General features: G+C 43.2%; 1 protein-coding gene across 5 annotated transcripts in view; it reads right to left on the bottom strand.

Moving 5' to 3' along the window:
* ASAP2 (ArfGAP with SH3 domain, ankyrin repeat and PH domain 2) overlaps positions 1 to 23,992 on the bottom strand; it is a 91,755-nt gene extending 67,763 nt beyond the window's left edge. The window contains exon 1 of one of the 5 annotated variants that reach the window (XM_083730095.1): positions 23,311 to 23,992. In XM_083730095.1, the coding sequence (XP_083586221.1) occupies positions 23,311 to 23,436 (126 nt within the window). In that variant the 5' untranslated portion in view covers positions 23,437 to 23,992. Of the gene's footprint in view, positions 1 to 980; positions 1,037 to 23,310 lie in introns of those variants that run through there. The other 4 variants (XM_083730098.1, XM_083730096.1, XM_083730099.1 and 1 more) reach the window with 4 other exon arrangements.
* Positions 23,993 to 25,463: the final 1,471 nt, after the last annotated feature.

The raw sequence follows: 25,463 nt of genomic DNA, 5'->3' as shown, positions 1-25,463 counted from the left end.
TAGTGATGTATGACGTGAGAGCTGGACCATAAAGAAGGCTGATCGCCGAGGAATTGATGCTTTTGAATTATGGTGCTGGAGGAGACTCTTGAGAGTCCTATGGACTGCAAGAAGATCAAACCTATCCATTCTGAAGGAAATCAGCCCTGAGTGCTCACTGGAAGGACAGGTCGTGAAGCTGAGGCTCCAATACTTTGGCCACCTCATGAGAAGAGAAGACTCCCTGGAAAAGACCCTGATGTTGGGAAAGATGGAGGGCACAAGGAGAAGGGGATGACAGAGGACGAGATGGTTGGACAGTGTTCTCGAAGCTACAAACATGAGTTTGACCAAGCTGCGGGAGGCAGTGGAAGACAGGAGTGCCTGGCGTGCTCTGGTCCATGGGGTCACCAAGAGTCAGACACAACTAAACGACTAAACAACAACAATAACTTCTGCAAGGCTGGGGAAATAAGACTACTGTAGGAGACAGATCTCTGAGTCAGAGGATGGAGGCAGGACTGAATCCTCCTTCTTGGCTTCTGCCCAGTGAAACTACCTTTACCTCTTCTGAGTCCTCCACCATGCACAGCAAGGCCCCCAGCTTGTGAGTCATCATGAGAGGCATTTGAAATACATATTTTATCTCAATGTATGTACACATTTATAAACATACTTTACCCGTAAATAAGCAATTTTAAAAACATGCTTGGGGTTTTTTTAATGGAGAACTACATTGAAAAATTCAGAGAATTGCAAAACCCTGCGGATTATGAATTGCATTCCAATGTACACAACAGCCGGGGAGGTGGGCGGATCAGGCCCATTTGCATAGGAATACATGGAAATTAAGTTCCTCAAAGGTCCCCAGTGCACAGATAAGCAGCGCAGAAACATGCTAGAGCTTAATGTTCAGCAAATAAAGCATTTCTCTCTAAGAACAATGTTAACAACACTTGCGGGCCCTATAAAACATTTGCTGCACCCAGGTTGACAATTACCTAGTGTGCATCAGTCAAGCATATCATCACGTGGTTTCACTGCACAAAGAATCTCCCTTGTCCTCTTCAAGAACCATATCCAGGTACTTTTAAAAAATCCAACAAAGGATTTTAGCACACTGAAAGCTATATAGAAGAAGAGGGACAGAAGCACAGAAGAGGGAACAGAGGAAAGTTAATTTTTTATTTAAGATTATAACTTGAATTCATCCTAGCAGAGCAGAAACATGAGAGGTTTCACTGAACTGCTATAAATAGTAAGGATAACATGGCAATGAAAATATCCATATGTTGATAAACTAAAGATATCAAACTCTGGATAGGAACTTCCTTATACGGCCACTGTCATGTACTCCCACGCTGCTCCCCAAGATATACCATTGACATACATGAAACAACAACAATAAAACCAATACAGTGGTACCTTGGTTCCCAAACGCCTTGGTACTCAAACACTGCAAACCCAGACATAAGTGTTCCGGTTTGCGAACTTTTTTTGGAAGCCGAACATGCTCTGTTTTGAGTGTTACGCTTCCAATTTGAGTGCCACACTTCTGTTTTGAGTGTTAAGCTGAGGTCTGTCTGTTTTAGGCTCTTTTTGTTTTGTTTTTGTGACTTTGTGGAAACCAGTTCAGCTACTGATTGATTAATTGTATGACTGCAGTTCATTGTTTATTGCTCTCATTTTATGGATCAATGGTCTCGTTAGATAGTAAAATTCATGTTAAATTGCTGTTTAAGGGGTTGTTTTTAAAAGTCTGGAACGGATCAATCCATTTTGCATTACTTTCTATGGGAAAACGTGCCTTGGTTTTCGAACGCTTTGGTTTTGGAACAGACTGCCCGAATGGATTAAGTTTGAGAACCAAGATACCACTGTACTAGATTTGCATTGTTACTTACCTATCCATTGATATATATATATATTTTTAAAAACCAAACCCACTCAAGGTTCAAATTGCTCATTTTATGTTTTTAGTCAATACCAATTACTGAGTAACACTGAAATCCTAGCTATGTCTACTCAGAGGTAAGTTTTGCAGAATTCCATAAGGTTTATTCCCAGGTAAGTGGGGTTAGGGTTGCAACCTAAAACTCTTTACAGCCCAAAAGGAGAAGTCAACATGCATCTTGGAAAATTTGCCCCATTATTTGCTTTCAAATGGGAAACCTGGCCATTGCTAGACGTAATGCCATCTCACTGATACAAGGCCTTGCCCCTCACAAAACGTAAAATAAAACTTCTCGAACAGCAGGCAGAGTCTAAGCTCCACCTGCGCCATGCAAGACGCCATCATACTAGACAAAACTCTATGAATCTGGCAAGAATCTCTCTGGGGAATTATAGCAGACCATTCTTCTACATTAAAATTTTATTTTGTCACTTTGCTAAATGCACATTTTACAAGACACCTTTGCCAATAATAGATAAATAAAAATACTATTGAAATATTGTTGATCCATTCCACCAATCTAGTTAATTTTCTCTATACATGATATATAGATACAGTCACATACACACAAAGTAAGAATATTGATTAAAAAATGGGTTTTGCTGCATTATTATGTTTCCCTCATCTATCAGGTGTCTTCCCCTCCCATACCCCAATACTTTCCTTCATTTTCCTGGGCCTGTCCTTTCTCCTACAAAATATTTTTTGCTAGGTAATTGAAACATACTAGCTGGAAAGTCATAGCCATGTCAGCAAACTGCCTATGAAGTCTGTGTCTAGGCACACAGAAGATGCTAAGTAATTGGAGGGGATGAATTAAAAGCAAGGCGAAGCCACCAAACAGAAGCCCTGGCTTAACAGACCTCAATGAAAAAAGTAAGGCAACATAACAGCACGTACACATGAGCTAACAGATCCCAGGAAGACAAAAGACCATTCCATTATTTTAAAAATGCTCCCTTATCCATTTGCCTTCCCAACTTGATGTTGGAAGCAGAACAGCAAGGATCAAGTCATTTAATAATAATAATAATAATAATAATAATAATAATAATAATAATAATAATAATTTTATTTATACCCTGCCCTTCCCAGTTCAGAAACCCGGGCTCAGGGTGGCTAACAACAAATTTAAAACACTTAATCGTAATACAACAAAAAAGCAGCATAAAATACAGTAAAAAAGCATGAATAACAATAAAATTCAAAGTACAAAAGTCAATTTGAGGGAAATCCATCCAATAAACATTAGATAGGTCACCAGGGCTAGCTGGCTAAATTAGACCTACTTGGGCCAGCGAGGAGGCCAGGGGAAAATTAGCTGTGGGGTCTCAGAGCGGGTAATCTTCATAAAAAGGGGGGAGGGGGGAAGATAAGGGAAATAAAAGATCAGGCTGAGTTCAAATTAAAGACCTGGTGGAACAGCTCTGTCTTACAGGCCAAGCGGAAGGAGGTTAAATCCTGCAGGGCCCTGGTCTCATGGGACAGAGCATTCCACCAGGTCAGAGCCATCACTGAGAAGGCCCTGGTGCAGGCTAGTCTAACTTCCTTAGGGCCCGGGACCTCTAAACTATGGTTATTCGTGGACCTTAAAGTCCTCTGCGGGGCATACCAGGAGAGACAGTCCCGTAAATACAAGGGCCCTAAGCTCTCATATTACATTACATTTGTAATGTAATACCCGATGCCTTATCCTCTGGGGTCTGTCATGCCAACAACAGTCTGGGCATGAGAGCTACTACATAGATATTCCAAGAAAAATGAGTTTCTCATAGTGGTAGAACTTCAAGGGCCTCTTTCACGGTATCAGTGGTTACACCAGAATCTATCATTATGGTTATCACAATTATATTTATTTATCTATCTCATTTATAAATCACTTCCCATGAGGCATCCCAAAGCCTTTCTCCAATATAATAAAAACATATCTAAAACAGTTACATATTATAAAAACATTTTTTTAACCTATCTCTAGCCTAGATGAACACTGTGGCACCTAGCACTAAAAATCTAAGTCAAAATGAATCAATCAATTACGTAACTTGTATCAGACCTTTTGTTATTTTACAATGAGTCACAATGCCCTCCCCAATGCACCCTTAGCTTCCCCTTCCCTTAAAATTCCAGCCCTAGGCCCTGCTATGCTGCCGCAAAAATGAAGGCCACAGTAGCTGAGCTGAGAAAACTATATGAAATTGTGGCAATTTATACTGTTATGGAATATATTGCACATGATGCGCCATCATGTGAACAGTACAGTGGTACCTCGGGTTACAGACGCTTCAGGTTACAGACTCCGCTAACACAGAAATAGTACCTTGGGTTAAGAACTTTGCTTCAGGATGAGAACAGAAATCATGCTCCGGCGGTGCGGCAGCAGCAGGAGGCCCCATTAGCTAAAGTGGTGCTTCAGGTTAAGAACAGTTTCAGGTTAAGAACTGTCCTCCGGAACGAATTAAGTACTTAACCCGAGGTACCACTGTACCACGTAACATTTGCGTGGAGGTTGGAGGAAGCCATTGTTATCAGTCTTACCCGTCCTTAAACCTTTCCCCTACCCTTATCACTAAAGCAGCAGCTTGCTAGTTAAAAGCAATTAGGTGATTCCCACCCCTCCTGTTACTAGATCAGCGACAACAATAAGATTCATTCTCCTTGTCTGATAAGAAGAGCTGAGGCTCAAACCAGAGCACCATTTGAAATTTAGATAAGAGATAGTATCATTTAGCCATTTAGTGTGCAAACCAAAGATACAGGCAACTCCAGAGGCATGATCACATGTGGTCTGAAACCATGGCCCAGTTCACACATCACGTTAAACCGTAATTACAAAAACTATGTATTTTTTTAATGCGTACAAGCAGCATGGTGGCACATGCTGCCGCTCCTCCCTGGTGCACTGCCAGGAAACAAGTCAAAAGTCTGGCACGCCATGACAGGCTCATGGCTTCTTTTCCCCAAACTATCCACAAACAGTAAGCCAAGAACAAACTTATTTGGGGGGGGGGGGAGGAGTGTTCCTTGAAGAGAAACAAGCCATGAGCACAGGTTCAGATCTCGTGGCAAGCCAGACTTGGCCTTGTTTCCTGAAGGTGCACCAACAGCAGGAAAGGAGAGGAGAGCTTTTCACCATGCTGCATTTTTATGTTGTTTCTAACTATCTTTTATTTTATGGGACACGGGTGGCGATGTGTGTTAAACCACAGAGCCTAGGACTTGCCGATCAGAAGGTCGTGGTTCGAATCCCCGTGACAGGGTGAGGTCCCATTCCTCGGTCCCTGCTCCTGCCAACCTAGCAGTTCGAAAGCACGTCAAAGTGCAAGTAGATAAATAGGTACCGCTCCAGCGGAAAGGTAAATGGCGTTTCCGTGCACTGCTCTGGTTCGCCAGAAGCGGCTTAATCATGCTGGCCACATGACCCAGAAGCTGTACGCCAGCTCCCTCAGCCAATAAAGCGAGATGAGCGCCGCAACCCCAGAGTCAGTCACGACTGGACCTAATGGTTAGGGGTCCCTTTACCTTTAACTATCTTTTAATGCGGTATATGAACCTAAAATTGCCATATTTGTGTGTGTAAAGGAAATTCTGGACCTACAGCAACCCTAAGAACCAGGCCAATGTGTTGGGGCAAAGAAGGAGCTCAACCACCTAATCAAAATGGTTAAAGGCCTCAAATGTAGGACGGGGAAACGCCGTTGAGTTAAAGTCACCAATCTTTGGACAGCCTCTCACCAATCAGTGTTGACGTTCTCTATACAAACAAATATAAATCAACCGCAGCATGCTTCTGACTACACACTGCTGGCTTTGTGAGCAAAGTTTTAATGAAAACAGCCTTAAGCACCTGAGACAAATTCATCAATAGCTTGTCCACATAGATACTTTCTAGTCATCAATCTACCGCCTTCATATTTCCCTGGCTTCCTGCTTTCTTCTGCCTGCTAGCAATGACCTCTGAAACCTGGTACGGTTCTAAGATTAAGATATGAAAGTCTCACCCCACTTCACTCTGAGATAAGCAAGGTTAACAGGCTTGCTCACTTTTGACTGCTACAACACTGTATTTATTGCTTGTGAACGTACAAATTGTGACAGACCAAACAAGCAGAAAACAGGAGGTTTACTGTGATTGGGGGTGGAATATAACACACGTGCAAGACACTTTTCTTATTTAGTGTATGACTCAGTGTTTGGGTTTGGAATTACTGGTGATTGATTGCATGATCATAGCAGCATTGGAGCTAGGCACTTCTCGAGTCAAGAGTACTTACATCAATGGCATAAGCCTTATTAGAAGAGACTAAGAGGAGATACGATAGACGTTTTCAAATAGCTAAACAACTATCACATGGGAAATAAGACCAAGCTTGCTTTCTCCTGCTCTGGAACGTAGAACCCAAACCTATGAAGGAGTTTCCAACTAAACATCAGGAAGAGTTTTCTGACAGCAAGAGCTGTTCAACCGTGCAGCAGAATCCCACAAGAGGTGGTGGACTCTCCTTCCTTCAAGGCTTTTAAAGCAGAATTTGGATGGCCATCTGTCATGTATGATCTAGTTGAGATTCCTGCATTTCAGGGGATTGCACTAGATGACCCTCAGAGTCCCTTCCAACTCAACAATTCTGTGATTCTATGAATTAATGTACCACAGTCCTAAGAAGAAAAATGCTACAAGTGTACTGCAGAACAAGCAGTATTAAGCCGTCCATAGTCATAATTTGTGTCTGACCAAGTTCTGTACAGTATTGTATTTCATAATCTAAATGAGTAGATGCATCTCACAGAATGCTACCTAATCTGCAGGACCAGAAAAGATTTGCAAGGAGTCCTGGTGGCAGCATGCTTTATGACGTATCTCAGACGTGAGCAAAGTCTACAGAGGTAGCATGGGCTGGCCCTACTGCTCTTTATTCTTTAGCTAGACTACAGGTAGACTCCCTTCTGGTCCAGACTCAATGAGAAAGGCTATGGCCTCATCTCCACATTTGTAGCAGTATCATGCCACTTTAAACAGTCATGGCTTCCTTCAAGGAATTCTGGGAGCTGGAGTTTGTTAAGGGTGCTGAGAGTTGCTAAGAGGCCCCTATTCACCTTAGAGAGCTGCAATTCTCGGAGTGGTCTAAGAGTCAATCCCACTCTCCCAGCAAACTTTCCAAAGAATCCTTGCTGGAGAGGAGATATGAGCTGACAACTTTTGTGACCAGATCATTCTCTTCGATTATGCAGAAAGTCAATTCTAATTGTACAAAAAAGGGAGTAAATGCAGTGTTCGCTATAGAACACAATTCAAAACTGCATTCAAAAAACCATGGTAAAGTCTTTGCTTGTTTGATTCCTTGTTTATTTACAAGTGTGGGGTGCATTACTTCATGACTTCCCCTTGCTCCATGACGAGTTTCCTAGGCTTGTAACTTGTTTCAAACCCACGGGAAGACTTTCTTGCATCAGTGAGCAACACAGATCAATGGCCACCTTGGCTAGGGCTGATGGGGCTTCTGGTTCAAAACATCTGGCAACCCACATTGGCTACCCATGTAGTAGAGGCGTACCCCTTGCCTTGCACATGTTCCCAAAGAAGACCAGAAGCCACCACGTCATACCAATCCATCCTCAGTGGCAGCACCTATCAGTCATCTTGCTTCCTTTGGGAACCATTTCCTTTGCTTCCTCTCAAGGAATAAGAGCCTCTGAATGCACCAAAATCAGGAACAATGCTGAAAGCAAACTTTCGGGTTTTGAAAATCCACAGGAGAAAACAGGAGATGATACTTTAAACAAGACAGCCACACACACCACTGATTTTACCAACATTTATAGCCACAAGAATGTTCGCTGTATCGGATTTATTTGAGCTTCCATAAAATAAATGCCAGTCTCCAGCGTAAGACGTAAACTCAAACACAGCAACAGTTCCGCCCTTCCTGCAACAGTTGGCAAGCATGTTAAGTGGAATCAAACTAGACAGCAAAGGAACCTTTCTTGTGCCAAGTTAGGCCACTGGCCCTTCTGTCTAAGTATTTACACTGGCAGAAGCTCTTCAGGGCTTCAGACGGGAGCTGTTTTCTCAGCTCTACCTGAAGATGACAGGGATTAAACCTGGGAATTTAGCAGACCCACCTGTGCATATTATAAGCTGATTCTTAAATAACCAATTCATAAGGTGTTTTTTTTAAAAAAGTGATACAGAAATATAAACCAGACATTGGTCTAAGCACACCTGTCATAGACTAATACCTTTCCATCTAACTTTCTCTTACAAATGACCCAACGATGCCGAATGCTCTGAGGCTGGCTCACTTTGCCCAATATAAGAAGCAAACAGTATAGAAAGTGATGGCCTGATTCAATGCTATCTGGGCCAAAAAGGACTAACACACATTCCTATATGGTTTTGGTTCAGTGTAAACCATTGGCTACAGTGTACGCAGAAGTCACTATGAATTTCTGTCCCATCATACCTTCAGAATTTGGGAGGGATTGTGCATCTATTTTCTAATTGTGGAGCTAGTCTCATACTTCATGAGGTTGCTGGCAGTGTTTAATATTTGCAGGTTAAAGAGTCTTATGCAAAAGAACTCCACGTGTTCTCCCAAAAACTGTGATGTCCAATGATCCCTTCTAGCTCTTGACTGTCTACTGAGGCTCTTATTACTCCTTCTGGGTCTTAGTCGGAAATCATCCCCACACGTGCTACATGAGACCCTTTTAATTTTAAATAAAAGTGCCACTGGCTTAAAACTGGGACCAATAACTGAGAGAGATGGCAATGATGCAGCACAAGTGAGTACAGGTATGTGCATAATTCAGGGCCCTGGGCAACACTGGGAGGAAGGTTGGGGTATAAATTTAATTAATTGAGTTAAAATGGACCCTGATCCCAAACAAGGTCATGTTGGAGGATCCCCTTCTCAAATCTTTTGAATACCATCCTCTTCACAGGTTGCAGCACTATCAGCAACTTAGAACGGTGCAGGCTTCGAGGACATTCTCTGAACACTTCTTAAGTTTGGCAGACACAGAATTTCCAATAAACTATTTTACTTGAATCCATCCTGCAGCTGATAATTTTGAATAAACGTATAGTTTATAAAATGTAATAATAATTCAGGCAATATTTGGAAACTAATGCATTACTTCTGAAAAAGATGTCACACACTAGCATACAGTCAGGAAATCAAACGGAAACTACAGTATGAGACAAGTCCTTCCTTGGGTTCTCATGGGCAAAACAGAAATTAAGGTCGCCCATCTTCAGTTTCGGAAATCAATGCCTAAATGGAAGTGAAGGTGCAAGGAACATGTTCCTAGAAATAATTAATGTATTTTTACCTTGAACTGAAATGTGTTTGATTGTCCATACATGTTTCCCAATACAGTGGTACCTCGGGTTAAGAACTTGATTCGTTCTGGAGGTTCGTTCTTAACCTGAAACTGTTCTTAACCTGAGACACCACTTTAGCTAATGGGGTCTCCTGCTGCTGCCGCACCGCTGAAGCACGATTTCTGTTCTCATCCTGAAGCAAAGTTCTTAACCCAAGGTACTATTTCTGGGTTACCGGAGTCTGTAACCTGAAGCGTCTGTAACCTGAAGCATCTGTAACCCAAGGTACCACTGTAAGTCTACCTAGCACTGCAGTCTTAAGCGCTGTTTACTTGTTCCCTCCATACATAAGCTGAATGCAAGGAGAGGGATTGTGAGATTGGTGCTTGCTGTTCTTCCTCCAACAGTGTGAAAGGAGATCTAAGGTGCACACAGGTGCACATAGGTAGGCTCCTCCACGTGATTACGGACACGGTGTGCAGCCATGGTTCACAACTATCCTGCAGAACCCAAGTGCATTCAGCTTACATAGGGACCTAAGCCCCACTCACGCTTTCACTGAACTCACAGAAGGTAGGAATAGGACCAAGAAGAGTGGGATCCCACTCCCCACAAAGTGCACAAAATACAGACTGAGTCAAATATTAAGAGTAAATGTTGCAGAGATGAAGAGTGTGGCAGAGAACTCCTTCCCATGGGCACAGGTAGGATTTTTGTTAGGGGGGCGGGGTAGAACCTCAGTCAAACTGCAAGGAGACCTATCCCAGGCAGAGGAAGGATTCTATATTCATCCATGCCCTCCTTTTCCTATTTAGAATCTGGCAACACACTCACACAGTTTATACATGATTGAGGGCAGAGCAGATACAAATTTAATACACATGCATTATGCATTATTCAGTGGTTGCAGGTAAAAAAATATACATAGGACTTGCTTCTTCTATGTGGAAGTGTTTGAAGACTGGAGGGCACGGAGCAGTACCCTACAAAATTTTCTCTTAATTTTCTACTTCTGTGTCAGATCAAAGGAATACTTTTTTAAAATGAAAAACAGATGGAAGATCAGGGATTATGGACTTGTGAAACAAGGCTGAGTATTGCACTAAACCGGCTAAAACAAATTACTCTTGCTGGAGAGGAGATATGAGCCGACTACCTTAGCTGCCAGATCATTCTCTTCCATTATGGAGGAAGCTTTGTATTTGTAGTATATTTGTATTCTACACAAATACAAAGAGAGGGGAAATTCTACTTTTAGTTGTATTAGGTACAACAGGCACCTTCCGTACCCCATGGAACGAAATGAAGTAAAATAAGAACCCAGCAAAATTCTGAATCTAAATTTAGGAACAGGGGTCAAGAAAATGGATATATGCATGGCAATGAAATTTCCACTCCTCGGCCTTTGTTCAAATAGTAATCCTGTCTGATTGATAGGGATTAAAATGATTAGTGAATGTATGTTGCTTCCTAAATGGCTTTCCTCAAAATAGATTTCACTAGGGCTATTTTTTTTTCCTTTTTCTTTTGGTAAAGAAAGTTTTCACTGAAAATGAACCAGAGCAAATAATGCATGCTTCATGTCCACATTGCTTTCATGCTCCCTTATTTCCCCTCTGCGTCTTTTAAAATACATAACAAAAGCTTTTCAGGAATGCACAACTAATTTGTTCCACTACAATCTCTTCAGCTGTTTTAAGGTAGTCACATACATACTTAACATAATGCCTAGACAAAATTATAGACTTCCAGCTGGAAAAAAAAACGCACCACAGTGATAATCTACTCTTTACTCTGGTGCAAAAAAGGGGGGGCATCTGCACAGCAGGTGGTTTTATACATCACACTACAATTCCTAGACAATGCTAAGGATTAGGAAACCAAGTCACAGCCTATGCTCTAATTTCTGGCTTTTGTTGGTTTAAAGTCAGATGCTAACATTGAGGATGCAGCTGTAGGAACAGACATTAAAGAAACATGACTGCCAAGAGTAACAGCTGTAACATTTGCACAAATGAACCAGACTAGACATGTGCAGGAAAAGTTCAAAACTGATAAACCAATCATTACAAACCCTTGAGAAAAAAAGCATTCACTGGACTGGAGGACCAAACCTACTGAAACAACAAAGAATACCCACTCTCTGTTCTACTGCTACGTTTCGATATCCTCATCTCCCCTGCACCTTGTAAATCATGGGCATCTCAAGGCTATTATGAATGGTTAACAAAGCTTCGCAGACAAAAACCCCCAATGAATTCTGCTGTTTAATAATGACATCATAACCAATAGATGTGCATCCTCTTATCCATATTGCCTTACTGTCATCCAGCAGCCAGCCTACTGAATCCCTTCGGATTAGGTCTTGGATCATTATCATCACACACGGCCTCACCAACAATGTGTTTTACTGGAGCATTCATTTCAGACAGCTTGCAATGGTGCACAGGATAAAATCAGCTGGAAGGAGGCTACAAGCCATTTACTGAGTTTATTATAGAAGAGTTAGATATTCATGTACCTCTGCAAGTCAAAAGCAGTTGGCAAAGAGACGCAAATCATTACAGAAGGGGAACGGCAAACCTGCATAAATTCCACACGCACACCCATTGTTAAACTTAGCTGGGTTGTGGTTCAGAAACCTTTGTTAGCGCAACAGCATCTTGATCACATATCTCATCAATGACTTATTTTCCATTAAGTAATATATTCCAAAACATTTATGAATAAGGTCATGGTTGGTAGTAGCAGCCGGCAGCATTGCTATCCTGGCTTCCCAGTACAATCTGTGTATTCGTTTACATCCCACCTCTTTCTCTAAGAAGCTCAAGGTGCCATACATGGTTCTCCCCCTCTACAACGTCCCTATAAACTCAGTAGGTTAGGCTGAGAGATAGTGACTGGACAAGGTTACTGGGTGGGCTTCATGGACGAATGGGGATTTGAACCCTGGTCTCCCGGGTCCTAGTCTGACACTCTAACCACTACACCACACCGGCACTTACTGAGAAGGAGGGGCATGGCAGCATGGTGAGGGGATATCAGGAATATCAGGCTGGCTCTCCCACCACACTCTCACTGTGCTGAGCTTCCTGCTGCCTTGCTACTCCCTCTTAGTAAGTGTTGGTGTCGGGGAGCCCGTAAGACTGAGCAACGAAGCCCCACCTGCACCTCCCCACTGGGTTTAAAGGCAGTATGACATTTTATTTTGGATATAATTATGAACTTGTGATTTAATGTGATAGGACAAATACTTGTACCAAGCCACATTTCAAGCTGCAAAGCTCCCATGTGCTTACTCTAAATTTGATCCTGAACGGTACATCAATTGGTAAGCTGCACTGACTCTGCATTGGTTAGTCCAGTGGTTTTCAGCCAATGTGTCAGGGCACCCTGGGGTGCTTTGATGATGATCAGGGGTGCTGCGGGCAACACTAGCCTCTGTCCCTCTTTCCTTCCCTCCCTCCCTTCTCTAATGCCCTCTTGCATCTCTGCCTCCCAAAGGCTTGCACAGCTGTTTGTTGCAGCAGCCCTGCTGCCGCCACTGCTGCCTACCCAGCTAAGGTGCTGGCCTCACATTCACCTTTGGCCACTTCATGTTGGGCCACTAAGGCTGGGGGCCTCCTCTCCCCAGGCCCCTATGGGGCAATGTGAGGAGGCACCTCTTTTTGGGGCAGGGAAGGCAGCTTATAGACCAGGGGCGGCAGCGGCTGCCCGGAGGACTCCCAATGAGAGGGGAGAGGAGGCTGAGGGAATATTGCACAAGGGAGGGTGTTCAAAAAAGGGGGGAAAGTCTGCCAGCTCTGCAGGCAAGGGGTGACATAACTCAGCCCCATAGGTGTACAGCAGAAAGAAGGTAGTTGGTCAAGGGATCCCTGGACTCAAAAAGGTTGAAAACCTCTGGGTTAATCCATGCAACTGTACGTACATAATCTACCTAACACTTCTGTACTTGCAACAGAGGTAAGCAACTGTTAATATAGCTGACATCAGAGAACTGCTCCTTTACAGACCAATGCTGAACTTGCACTCGGCACTACAAAAGGCAGAATTAATTAGAAAGGATTGAGAAGAAAATACCAACCCTACCACAGACCTCATTTCTTTGTGTTATCCTCCAAGGCACCAAATCTAAACACGTGCTTAAATTTCTGCATAATCAGCAGGAATCCAAGTCATCCTGAACGTTGAGGTGAAAACTGTCCCCAAGAAGCACCCCACATATGGCTATGGTAACCCCTCAAAAATTGAAAGGAAAATCTACTGCAAGTGATCTGCAGTAGGTATGCACCAGAATAGAATTAATTCTTCTAACAATCCAATCCTATGCAGAGAAGTGAAGTCTTCTTTGTTCAGTGGGTCTTATTCCCAGACAAACGTGTTGAATTGCAGCCTAAGCAAGACAAACTATTAAAACGCAGGTCAGTGAATACTTAATTATTGACATTTAACTAATCTCTGGACAGAAGATGTTCTCAAAAGGTACCATCCAAACGCTTTGCACATATATCCAATCTCCAGATCAGTGAAAAGGAGTGATACCACAATTCTTTAAAAGGAAACTTGGGGGAAATTACTGTCATTTCCCCTTGAACTATTCTTCTTCCAGTTCCCCAGCCCAGCCCCATTCCTTTGAAAACTCAGTTCTCTTGTTGCTACTGCTGGATTTCCAACATCTGTTATTCCCTGGATCCTTTGCTCTTGAATTACCGGTATCTGCTGCTTCCTAGAATTAATCTAACTATATTGCCTGCTTGTCCAACAACTCTCCATTTCCTTGATTTCTTCAAACTATAAACCACTAGAAGCATTTGCACACGCAATGTGAGGTCCCTGCACCATATGATTGGCCACAGTGGGAAGAGAGTTGCAGATAGATGGGACTTTGGCCCCAGGGCTCTCTTCTTATGTTAAAGCACTTTTGCAATATGTATTTTTACATTCAGTTGTAACACATTGACTGTTGCTAGTCTAAACAGAAACCATCTCCTCTTTTTATGGCTACTTCAACACATGAAGAAAGTTGAGGCTAGCCTTCCCAAACCAGGTACCTTCCAGATGTTGTTGGACCGTCACTGACCATTAGCCAAGCTTGCACTCATGGAAGTTGTAGTCCAAAATATTTGCAGTGCACCAGTTTGAGGAAAGGGCTGGCCTACGTTGTACTACCCTCCAGCTGCTCTGTTCTATGCACAAAGCTCACACCAAATTGTCCCAGGGTGTGAACTCTCTTACCTGATAGTTGCTTGCTCACCTGCATCACCGTCACAAGTGGCAAGCAGGGCCTTTGCCATACATCACATTCTGATGTATTTTCTGTAGCAGAATCTGTGGTGAAATGGTACGGCTCATGGTGAATACACACCCTGGATTTGGCATTGTGGCACACCACTACTAATGCCCATTCAGAGTTGTTCATGCTCGGGCCCCAATATTTGAATCCACTGAGCAACAGTGCACAAGCTAAAACAAGCCAGAACACAGTCAACTTTCTTCTGTGGCAACCATGAGCCTCAAGAGTCGTGAGGCAATGCGTTTGTAGGCCAACAGCTAAGTTTTGCCATTGTTCCACCAAGAAATAGGGATGGGCCGAGAGAAGAAAAATAGCTGCTCCATCTTCTATTGTTTCTTCCACTGCTAGCACTATTTGGAGACAACGCCACAGCTTCTTCAATTTCCAATTTGTCCAATCCTTTCAGCTGTTAGGTCCTGTGCTAAGTATTGTTGTTGGTTCATATCCACTCCCTACATTCATCACCACTAAGAAAAACAAACACTGACCTAAGATTATTCACATTACTGTTGTTGTACCCATCAGAATTCCTAACTAAAGCAACCTGCATGCATTGGACGCTGCCTTATGCCAGTTCAAAGCTCTGGACCATCCAGTTTAGTATTACCTACACTGACTAGCAGCAGCTCTCCAGGGTTTGGGGCAGGCAGCATGCCCAATCCTACCTAGAGAATGCAACAACTGAACCTGGGATCTTTTGATCTATCATTGAGCCGCAACCCTTTCCAATCATTATGATAACATGTGAGTCCACATCATAATCATTTTCACAGAAGCTATGTAGGAAGACTGTGTAAGAGATTATGACTCTTAAGTGGAAGCAGGAATAAAACCATGCAATTACATTATTTTCTAGCAAAGGATACTGCTTTGTTATTGATGCCATTCTGTTTTTGAAGGCAAACTGCTTTTTTTTGCAATTCGTAAGGAACATAGCAAGCTAGTTGCCTTAAACTGAGTCCAATCCATTCGCCCCTCTAGGTCAGTCCTGCCTACAGTCCAGTTTCTCAAACTTGTGTCTCTAGCTGTTGCTGGACTACAAATCCCATCATCCCTAGCTAGCAGGGCTAGTAGTCAGGGATGGTGGGAGTTGTAGTCCAACAACTACACTGACTGATGGGGGCTTACTAAGGTTTCAGGCAGGGAGCATTCCCAGTCCTACCTAGGGATTGAACCAGGATCCTTCTGTAGAAAACACTTAATACAAACAAAGTTTTAATAACAACAACAAAGTTTTCAAGAGTTCAGAAAACTCCATCACTGGCACTGAAGGTAGCCACAACAGTTAGTTATGCCTCATAGCTCTTTGTACATAATAGTTCTGTTTAATAATAAAAAAATGTGGTTTTACTTAAAGCTTGTGCAGATGTATCTAGGATTTAGGCCAAACATTAACAGGAAATGCAAGCGCGGAGAGGGGAGAAAAGAGAGACAAAATAGCAACCCATTCACAACTTCAGATTTAATTACAGAGAGATCTTTTACGAAGAAGAAATGTCTATGAAAAGGAAATTCCGCCTCCTCCAGCTCCTAGTTTGTTTGTTGTTCTTTGTAAGGACTAGGCATCAGTGGCGAGGTTAACGGATTAAATTTGATATTTAATCTGTTAACCTCACCCCATTGCCCCCCCCCCCTCCGAGGTTGCCTTTCAGAATGATTTTGTGACATGTTTCAGGACCAAAACTAGCTTACAGAATTTTTTCCATACATGCCTCTGGACAGCAGAACAAGACAGCTATTTAGCTACTTTAAAAGTCAAGGGTTGAAATATAAATGAATTCAGATTTCTAAGTGCCTACCTTGTACACATGGTAGAAGAGAAATACTCTGGCAAACTGAACTAGCTACTTTACAGATATGCCACATTTACATGCACCCCACACGTTGCACACAATGCATGCTTCAAGAGATGCACTTTCTAAAAATGGAGCACTGGGATGTCTGACAGGATTGACCAGGGCTAGAATGCTAAGAATTTCTCCTTTGTTGGGAAACTTGATCAACAGGTTTTTCTTTTTCATTGGGATAACTGATTACCACATCTAGGACCAGAAAGGAATTTCCTCCAGGTCAAATTCATTACACCCTGTTAAACAAGCTTGCTTTAATTATCTGGGTTTCTTTTACTAAGATTGTTCCTTGAACGGCAGGCAACTGTCCCGTGGAACACCTCGATTTGTCCTGTACAGTGGTACCTCAGGATGCAAACGGGATCCGTTCCAGAGCCCTGTTCGCATCCAGAAGCAAACGCAACTAGCAATGGCACATCTGCACACGCTCGTGTCGCTTTTCGCTGCTTCTGCGCATGAACGTGACATCATTTTGAGCGTCTGCGCATGCGCGAACGGCAAAACCCAGAAGTAACGCGCTCAGTTACTTCTGGGTTGCTGCGGAGCACAACTCGAACACGCTCAACATGAAGCATATTCAACCCGAGGTATGACTGTACTCTGCTGTACACAATAATATGAACAGAAAGTCAATCATTGGGGAGTGCCCAGTATGGAGAACCTTGCTTTGATTTATCAGATCCAGACATCTTATATATGCCTATATAACTCAGGATGCATACTCTGGAACAGTGTCTGAAATTCAATACAGTCCCAGAAATAAAAAAATATTATTTGTTATATTTATTTATTTATTGCTTACTAAAAACACACACAAAGCAACGTACAATTAAAAAATAAAATACCAAATCAAGAGATTTAGAACATTAACTAAAAGTGCTCATCCTACAATGACATGAAAAGGAAACATCTGACTCCACCCAACAAAAAGGCAAACAGCAATTAAGAGCAAAATAGTTATTATCAAACACCCTGTAGTAATGTTAACAGTAGTGTCTATTGCTGCAATAGGTTTGCAGTGATTCCCTGAACGCTTTAGTAAGACAGAAAAGCCACACAAAAATACTTCTTTTAGTTTAAGGACTTCGCTGTGTGAGTGCATCATAATAGAAAGAGAGGCTCAGGCAATCATTCCAAGACTTTTTTAAAGGGATCAAGTCAGTATCAGCAGAAAAGAAAAGAACTCACTCTGAAACTCACTTACAGATGTTACCTAACATCAAGGAAACTAGCGCTAATATACCCAGGAACCTCACCAAAATGCTGGAGAGGATGCACCTCCACAGGCACATACCTCCACATGTGGTGGGAATGTCCCAAAATCCAACTCTTCTGGACATCAATCATACAAGAAATATGCAAAATAACTAAGCAAGTATTAGAAGTCTCCCCAGAACTGGCCCTACTAAACATATTCCAAGATAATAATTCCCCACTTACATAATAGAGAGCTCATAACCCACCTACTCTCAGCAGCCAGAAGCATCCTAGCCAGACACTGGAGAGACCTGTCAGCAGTGAGCCTGGACCAATGGTATCAAACAGTATGGGAAACAGCCTTGTTAGAAAAACTAACCAATAAACTGAAAATGACACGGAGACAAATAGAAGACGCCTTCCGCTTTATCATATACATAGCCCAACAAGACGACAACAAGAATCCGCCAACAGCATACAAATCAATCTGGCTAACCTGATCCAAAACACACACACACACACACACACCACTCACACACACCAAAAAAACAAATCTCACTACAGCCAACCAGAGACAACCAACCACACCCTAGGCCACCCCCAATCTCTCTCACCACCAAGGAACTACAGCAAGTGAATAGTAAAAAAAAAAAAAAAAACAATGACACAAAACCCCACACATACACTAAATCAGTGGTGTCCAAACTTTTTTCAAAGAGGGCCAGATTTGATGAAGTGAAGGGCCATGAGGGCCAACCAAAGGGTTAACCAGAGTTGTTGCTTTTTTAGGATTGAAGTTGTTGAGGTTCTTTAAGGATTTTACCCCAGGGGGAAAAAACTGCCACAGGGACCGGATTAAACCAACCAGCGGGTTGGATTAGGCCCCCGAAATGGACTTTGGACATGTCTGCACTAAGTAGAAGAATAGAAGCATAACCACCCAACCCAACCCAACCCCACCCCACTCACCACTCCCCCTTTTTTCTTCCTAACCTAACACTGTATGCAACACTAACGTCTCACAACAAATGAAACTGATCTGTAGAAATACAAAACTCATCCCAAAATGAGATTAAATCTCCTTCATGAGGTTCTTCATTATTAAGAAAAACCCACTGATCCCACCTCCGACCTATGGGACACAATGGACAAATGTAGATTCATCAATGCTTTACTGTGTCACAATGGAAGTGTGAACTCAAAGAGGAAATTGGGTAATGTGAGAAGATCATCAGCATGCCAACGTTTGTTGGAGTTGCTGTGGTTTATTGTTGCAAGAGAAAAGAACAATACTTTTTTAAAAAAAGAAAAATCCATTAAAACCTGCAGGCTGAATTCTCCTTCCCCATCCCCCACTTGGAAAAAGAGACCTTCAGCCGGCAGGTAAAGTACCTAAACAGGTTTTCAGTATTTCAATGACTCATCATTTGCTGTAGCTTAGTCTTTCCAGCCTAGTTACTGTTTTACCTGGCACAAGCAGTCATGTAATATCATGTATATAAACAATACAAGGCACAGATATACTTTCCGAAATATGTTTGGGAAGCATTATGCAGGATCAGGCTAAGAGCGCAAGTTCTTTCAAACTACTGTCTCCCCCTTTTTTTGCTATTAGAAATTGGATGGCCTAATTCTAATCATAGCATCATCTCTACAGGCTTGAAAAACCTGCTAAATGGCGTTAATACTGTAAAGGGTGTGACCTGTATTGCTGCAGCAGAAAAGGCTGCAGAGATTTACACTTTGAAAGCCACAGCTATTCAGGCACTTGATTCTAGGATAAAATGTACTCAGTTTAATTAAGCCATTTCAGAATCTCAGTGTGACCAATTCAGAACGGCTGATGTTTTGCCAACTTTTACTGAAGAAATTAATACTAGTAGATGAGCAGAGACACTTTGCCAACACAAGCCTCAATTAATGCAGCTACGCGTAATTCTACTCACCCGTAGTGAGCAGTTCTTGACAGGGCAGTAAATGTTTAGTTTTATTAGCGTTTTCCTCCACTGCACAGCATGATGTAAGATATTGTCTTGATATACACGACAATTAACTATTTCGTACTACTGTCCACTGGAAATTTCTATCTTAGCATTCAAAACCCAGAAACCAGTTGAGATAAGGCATACTGACTGCACTGCTTTGGAAACTAGCTTTCGACTCAATATGTGACCTGCACCAAACATCTGTCAGACAGATTGTGTAGAATCAAGCATGCTTTAGGATTGCTTGTTTATTTGTTTGTTTAAACAGCCTGTTTTCCCATTTATAAGGGAAACAAGCTTTCGGCATGTTTTTTAGAGAGATCCCTTCACACTCAAAAACTCAAATTTATCACCACTCCAGAACTGTGAATGACACTCATTCAGAAATCAGGATGCTCTGACTTCTGACTCATGAGATTAAAAAAAGAAATCTCATGATTCTAAGCTACAAAGTGACAATTTGAATGCACTCTTTCTTTGCTTCTTAAGTCATTCCAGGCTTTATAACTCAAATGATGCCGCTGTTCCTGGAATAGGAATTAATAGTTTCTGGGAGTATTTTCAATTCTGGACATCATTTCTTAACGCGCACCCTGAATTGTGGTACCATAGACAAGAGCATCTCTCTGAGAGTTTAATCTCATGTGGTATATATGAATGCGGTATATATAAATCATAAGCAATACAAGTCTTTTTGAAGTAAAAATAAAGACCTGTCACTCTCACAAAGCCCCAAGACACAGGAAGTGTTGGCTAACCATTTGAGAGTTATTTATAAGGCCAGTGTCTGCAGAACTGTGTCTAAAGGTAGAAAGCAGGATGGAATTAATATTACTTTTTATTCCTTCAAGCTCTGTGATCCAAGAGTTATGAGAAAAATCCTGGAAACGGAATCATTTCTTCATTGTTTTAGACTGGGATTAGGCAATACATGGACAGCAGCCCACATTAGCCCTTCCAAGGCATTTCTCCATCACATGGTAACTCACCTGCAAGCCAGTAAACCTGGTGAAAAGAAATGGGGGAAACTTGTGTACTTAGCACTGCGTTCAATGGGACTTGCTCCCCAGCTCATGTGTTTTGGATTGCAAATCAAAAACTCTCAAAAAGTTGTCAATAGCAGATTGTTTTAATAAATCACACCTCCCCCCCCAGGGACACAGGTGGCGCTGTGGGTTAAACCACAGAGCCTAGGACTTGCTGATCAGAAGGTCGGCGGTTCGAATCCCTGTGACAGGGTGAGCTCCCGTTGCTCGGTCCCAGCTCCTGCCAACCTAGCAGTTTGAAAGCACGTCAAACTGCAAGTAGATAAATAGGATCTACTATTTATCTACCTGCAGGAAGGTAAACGGTGTTTCCGTGCGCTGCTCTGGTTCGCCAGAAGCAGCTTAGTCATGCTGGCCACATGACCTGGAAGCTGTCTGCGGACAAATTCCAGCTCCCTCGGCCCATAAAGCGAGATGAGCGCCGCAACCCCAGAGTCGGTCACGACTGGACCTAATGGTCAGGGGTCCCTTTACCCTTTACTTACCCCCCCCCCAGGACTGCTTGGTGTTTTAAAGATTCAAAAAAACTCATATATTTTTAAAATATAAAGGTTAAGAGCAGATTTGTAGGGGGGGAGGATTTCTTCACAACAGCAAAATAATACTTCCTCGAACCTGGACTAGCTAACTTGAATTCAATAGTTTTTCATCTTTTGAAGAAGAATACAGGACCCTATGAGTCTACCATAACAAAGTAGTGAAAAAGACAGACTGGACACTTTGCTTTTTAGAAGTTAAATGAACACTTTTATGAAGCAGCTCAGAAAGGCTGTGTCATTCAAATAAAAATGCAAAGTAACTTCAGTTTATACGTGTTGATGAGATACATTCAAACCATATCTGGATGTGCCTCAAAATTCGTTTACATGTCACTGGCAGTGAGTGAGGGAAAGAAGGATAGTATTGATCCTAGAAATAGTCCAGTTTTTATTTGGGAAGGAAGATTCTACAAGAGATGTTGAATATTTAGACAGATCACATCTCAGACATTGTTTCTTTTCTGTAGGGTAAATCCCAATGAAGGTACACAAAGACGCCTAAAACTATGATTTATTTATTTTATTTTAAAAAAAAACATTACGCCAAAGCAAACTGGCTACACTCTTCACAGGGGTAAACAAAAGCTAATCCAGTGCTAAATCCCTTTGCCTTTAAACAGTACTGTGCATAGTGAGAAAGTGCACCTTTCACTTCTTTTGTGTGAAGGGAAGAGTGCTTTAAATCCCATGTGCCAGGGTCTGATACAACTTAATAAAGAGAAGAGGGAGGAAATGCTGTGGTGTTAGTAAAGGAGGAGTCCCAAGGGGACAGAGGCTTTAGTAAAGCAAGTTTATGATCTTGTATTAGTAGTGGTCAAAGACCTAACCCTTTTGTTTTGGTGACATAGGCATTTTAATTCTTATAAGGAATACGAGGGATGGAATACTCCATGGGTCTCCAACATAATAGGCCTTGAATGGGGAGAAAAGATGAACACTTTTTAAAAATAGATGTTACTTATGTGGATCTGCAGCATTTATTTAACCCCCTCAGTCCCCCAGATGAGAGAGAAAAAAATATCCAAAGTAAAGCTTACGGTCTGATCCTATGCATCTTTCTTTACTCAGTAAGCACTACTAGGTCCAACGGGACTTACATCTTAATAAGTAAAGCATAGGAGGATAGACAGCTTTGGGATCAAGCCCCAGTGAACACAGTGGAATATAATTTCTAAGTAAATATGCTTAGGGTCAGGTTGCACATCTCCCAAATCCCATCTTTCGGAATAAGCCACATTGAAGACAGCAAAGATTGCATATGTGTGTGTGTATATATAGTACACCCACCCACACCCACATACCTGTATGTGTGTGTGTGTGTGTATATATATATACACACACACATATAGATGGTTAAATATATATATTTGGAGAGTTCCTCTCCCCACTGAGACGGGTTAGAAAATGCCATCAAGAAGGGGGCAGGTTTCCAAAATCTTTGTGTCAGGAAAACTCATTTGTATAGTGTGCAGCTCCTTTAGAGAGGGAGAGAAATGGTTGAAGATAGCCTTGCCCAATACAGTACAGGTGGATATATGGTGGGCCCCCTCCTCGGGGAGGGCTGAGGGAATTCAAGCCCTTTGTGGTAGAAAGGCAAAAACCAAATATAATAATAATAATAATAATAATAATAATAATAATAATAATACCCCACCCATCTTCCCCAATATCGAAAGCAAAGAGTTGCTAGAGAGGTGCATTCTGAGGAAAAACGATTTAAAAAAAAAAAGGCGGGCGAAAGGGGAAACAGGAGAAAAGAAGGGGCTGCTGTGATTGTCGCCTTTCTCCCCCCCCCCCCAAAAGCCGGGCATAATCCTCTCAAGGAAGGCACCAATGGGGTGCTGAGTCGGGCACGGAGCCCCCTTTGTGCCAGAAGGCGGCAAGAGCGACGGAGGAGAGGGGAGGAGAGCGAGCCTGGGCATGGCTGGCGGCTCCTCCATGCTTCCCTCTTGCAGCCTCCCCATAGCCAGGCGCGCAGGGGGCTAAGGAGGCACACGGAGCCCGGGGGCTATGGGGGCTGGGGAGGGCTCGGTGCGGCGGTCGAGCCGCCTCCTCCTTCCCGCAGGCCAGGCGGAGGGGCTGGTCTGGGTCTGGGTCTGGGCTCTGCCCCCTTTCGGCGCTGCCGCCCGCCCGCTCGCTCGCTCACCTCCTCGATGGCGGCCACGGTGTTCCGGCACTGCACCATCCGGGTGGTGAAGTTGGAAGCGGTGGGCGACTTGTAATCCTCATTGGTCTCGGACACGAATTCCGACACGGAGATCTGGTCCGGCATGGCGGGGAAAAGGGAGGGAAGGAAGGAAGGCAGGGAAAAAGAGAGAGAGAGGAGGAGAGCGGCGGGGCTGGCGGGCGGGCGGGCAGGCAGGAGGCTCCTGCAAGAGGAGGGAACGGGGTGGGGGAAAGCGCTGGAAGGAGGAGAGAGGCAGAGAGGCAAGGCAAAGGCAAAGGCAGGCGAAGCTGGAGCCTCCCCGCCTCACATCGCTCGGCAACCGGCTGCGGCGCGATCTCCTTTGCAAGAAGCGAGGCGTCAGTGGGCGGGTGGGAGGTGATTATTGTGAGAGAGGCAAGCGCGCACAGACACACACCCGCGCGCGCGCCCAGACGCACGCGAGGAAATGCCCTAGTTTTTTTGTTTTTTTTTTAGTGTGTGTGTGTTTCCCACCCCCCACCTCCAGGAAGGGGGAGAAGCAGACATACAAGCCCTCCCCTTCTAATCACGCACAAGGAGGGCGGAGATGGGGGGCGCAGACTAGACACACACTCCTCCCACTGTAACGCGCGCGCGGAGGGAGAATCCAGAGCCGCCGCCGCCGCCGCCGCACACGCCCCTCCTAATGCCGAAGGAGAAACACCTCCCTGACCGCGGAGGAGGAAGGCAGGCGCTCACCTCTCCGTGGTCACGTACAGGGAGGGGGATAATAGTGTGTGTATAAACACACACACTCTCTTTTTCATGTACATGACAAGAAAAGACTCTCCCACATCTCTTCTCCCCCCCCCCTCGCCCGCAGAGCTGCTTTTACGCAGCGTTTTCATTCACGCCTTTCCATCTTCCCATCCCCTCATTCTTCCAAAGAGCTCCCGCTGAAATGTTTCTCAGTGGAGTCGCTTCACCTATTCGCTAAACGGTAATCAAGCGAGGAACGTGAACGTGTGGATGTTACCACATCTACTGTGGGTTGCCTGGAGGTTGTAACGTTTGAGTTAACACCCGGCTCTTCTTAATGCAGTGCTCTTGGGAACCTGAAGAAAGTCTGGATGAAGGTGTAAATGGGCTCAAAAAGAAAGAAAGAAAAGAAAGAAAGAGAAAGAAAGAAAGAAAATAATTGGCTTTGAGGTCATGTGAGGAAACTCTCTTATATTTGGATTGGTTTATTCACACATGCAAGTTCACACAGTCATCAAGTTATGAATCACACATATTTTATGTGGCAAATATTTGTTTCTCGCTGTATGCACCATTTATACTTCAGTGTCCTGGCCACGTGATTCACCTTGAGTTCTCATTAAGGTGTCAATCCTTGGAAGTAGTTTTCAGAAAGTCAAAGATTATTGATCTAAGTATACTAAAATATATTGGGAGAGCAGTCCCCAGAAGGTACCTCCCCGAGTGTGAGGGGGAAATAAATAGCAGGTGTGTATTCAATAGACTGAAAGCTGCCATACTGAGCTAGACTATTAGTCCATCTAGCCCCATATTGTTTACACTGACAGGCATCAGATCTCCAGTTTCAGAAGAGGGTCTTTTGCAGCCCTGCCTGGAAACACCAGGAATTGAATCTGGGATTTTTTTGCATGTAAAGCAGCTTCTCCAAATCTTGGCTCAGTCTGTAGAGCAGGAGACTCTTAATCGAAGGGTTGTGGGTTCGAAGCCCACGTTAGGCAAGATATTCCTTCATTGCAGGGGGTTGGACTAGATGATGCCCTTCTATGAGTCTTCCCTTGAGTCCACTCTGCTTTCTTATTTAAGAATGCATATGGACTCAGAGCTTCCAGAACAGCTTAGATAAACAAGATTAAAATACGTAAATATAACAAATTACCGTACATCATGCTAAAGAAAACAAAGTGGGGAAAGAAAAAACGACTTTGCCCGGCACCAAATGGTAAACAATGTTGGTGCCATGTGAGGGCTACCGTGGGGAGGTAATTCAATAAGTGGGGTGCCACCACCGAAAAGACTCTCCAGCCACCACCTGCCTTACATCAGTTGGCAGGAACACCTGGAGAAGAGCCTCCCAAGATAACCTTGATATATGGTCCAGTTTATAGGGAAAACGTGTGCCCAGTATGGGATCACAT

This window comes from Podarcis gaigeae, assembly GCF_964106915.1.
Source record: "Podarcis gaigeae genome assembly, chromosome: 3".
NCBI classification, from domain to species: Eukaryota; Metazoa; Chordata; class Lepidosauria; order Squamata; family Lacertidae; genus Podarcis; species Podarcis gaigeae.
The sequence above is the reverse complement of the archived record's forward strand: the minus strand, read 5'-3'. Positions and strand labels throughout refer to the sequence as shown.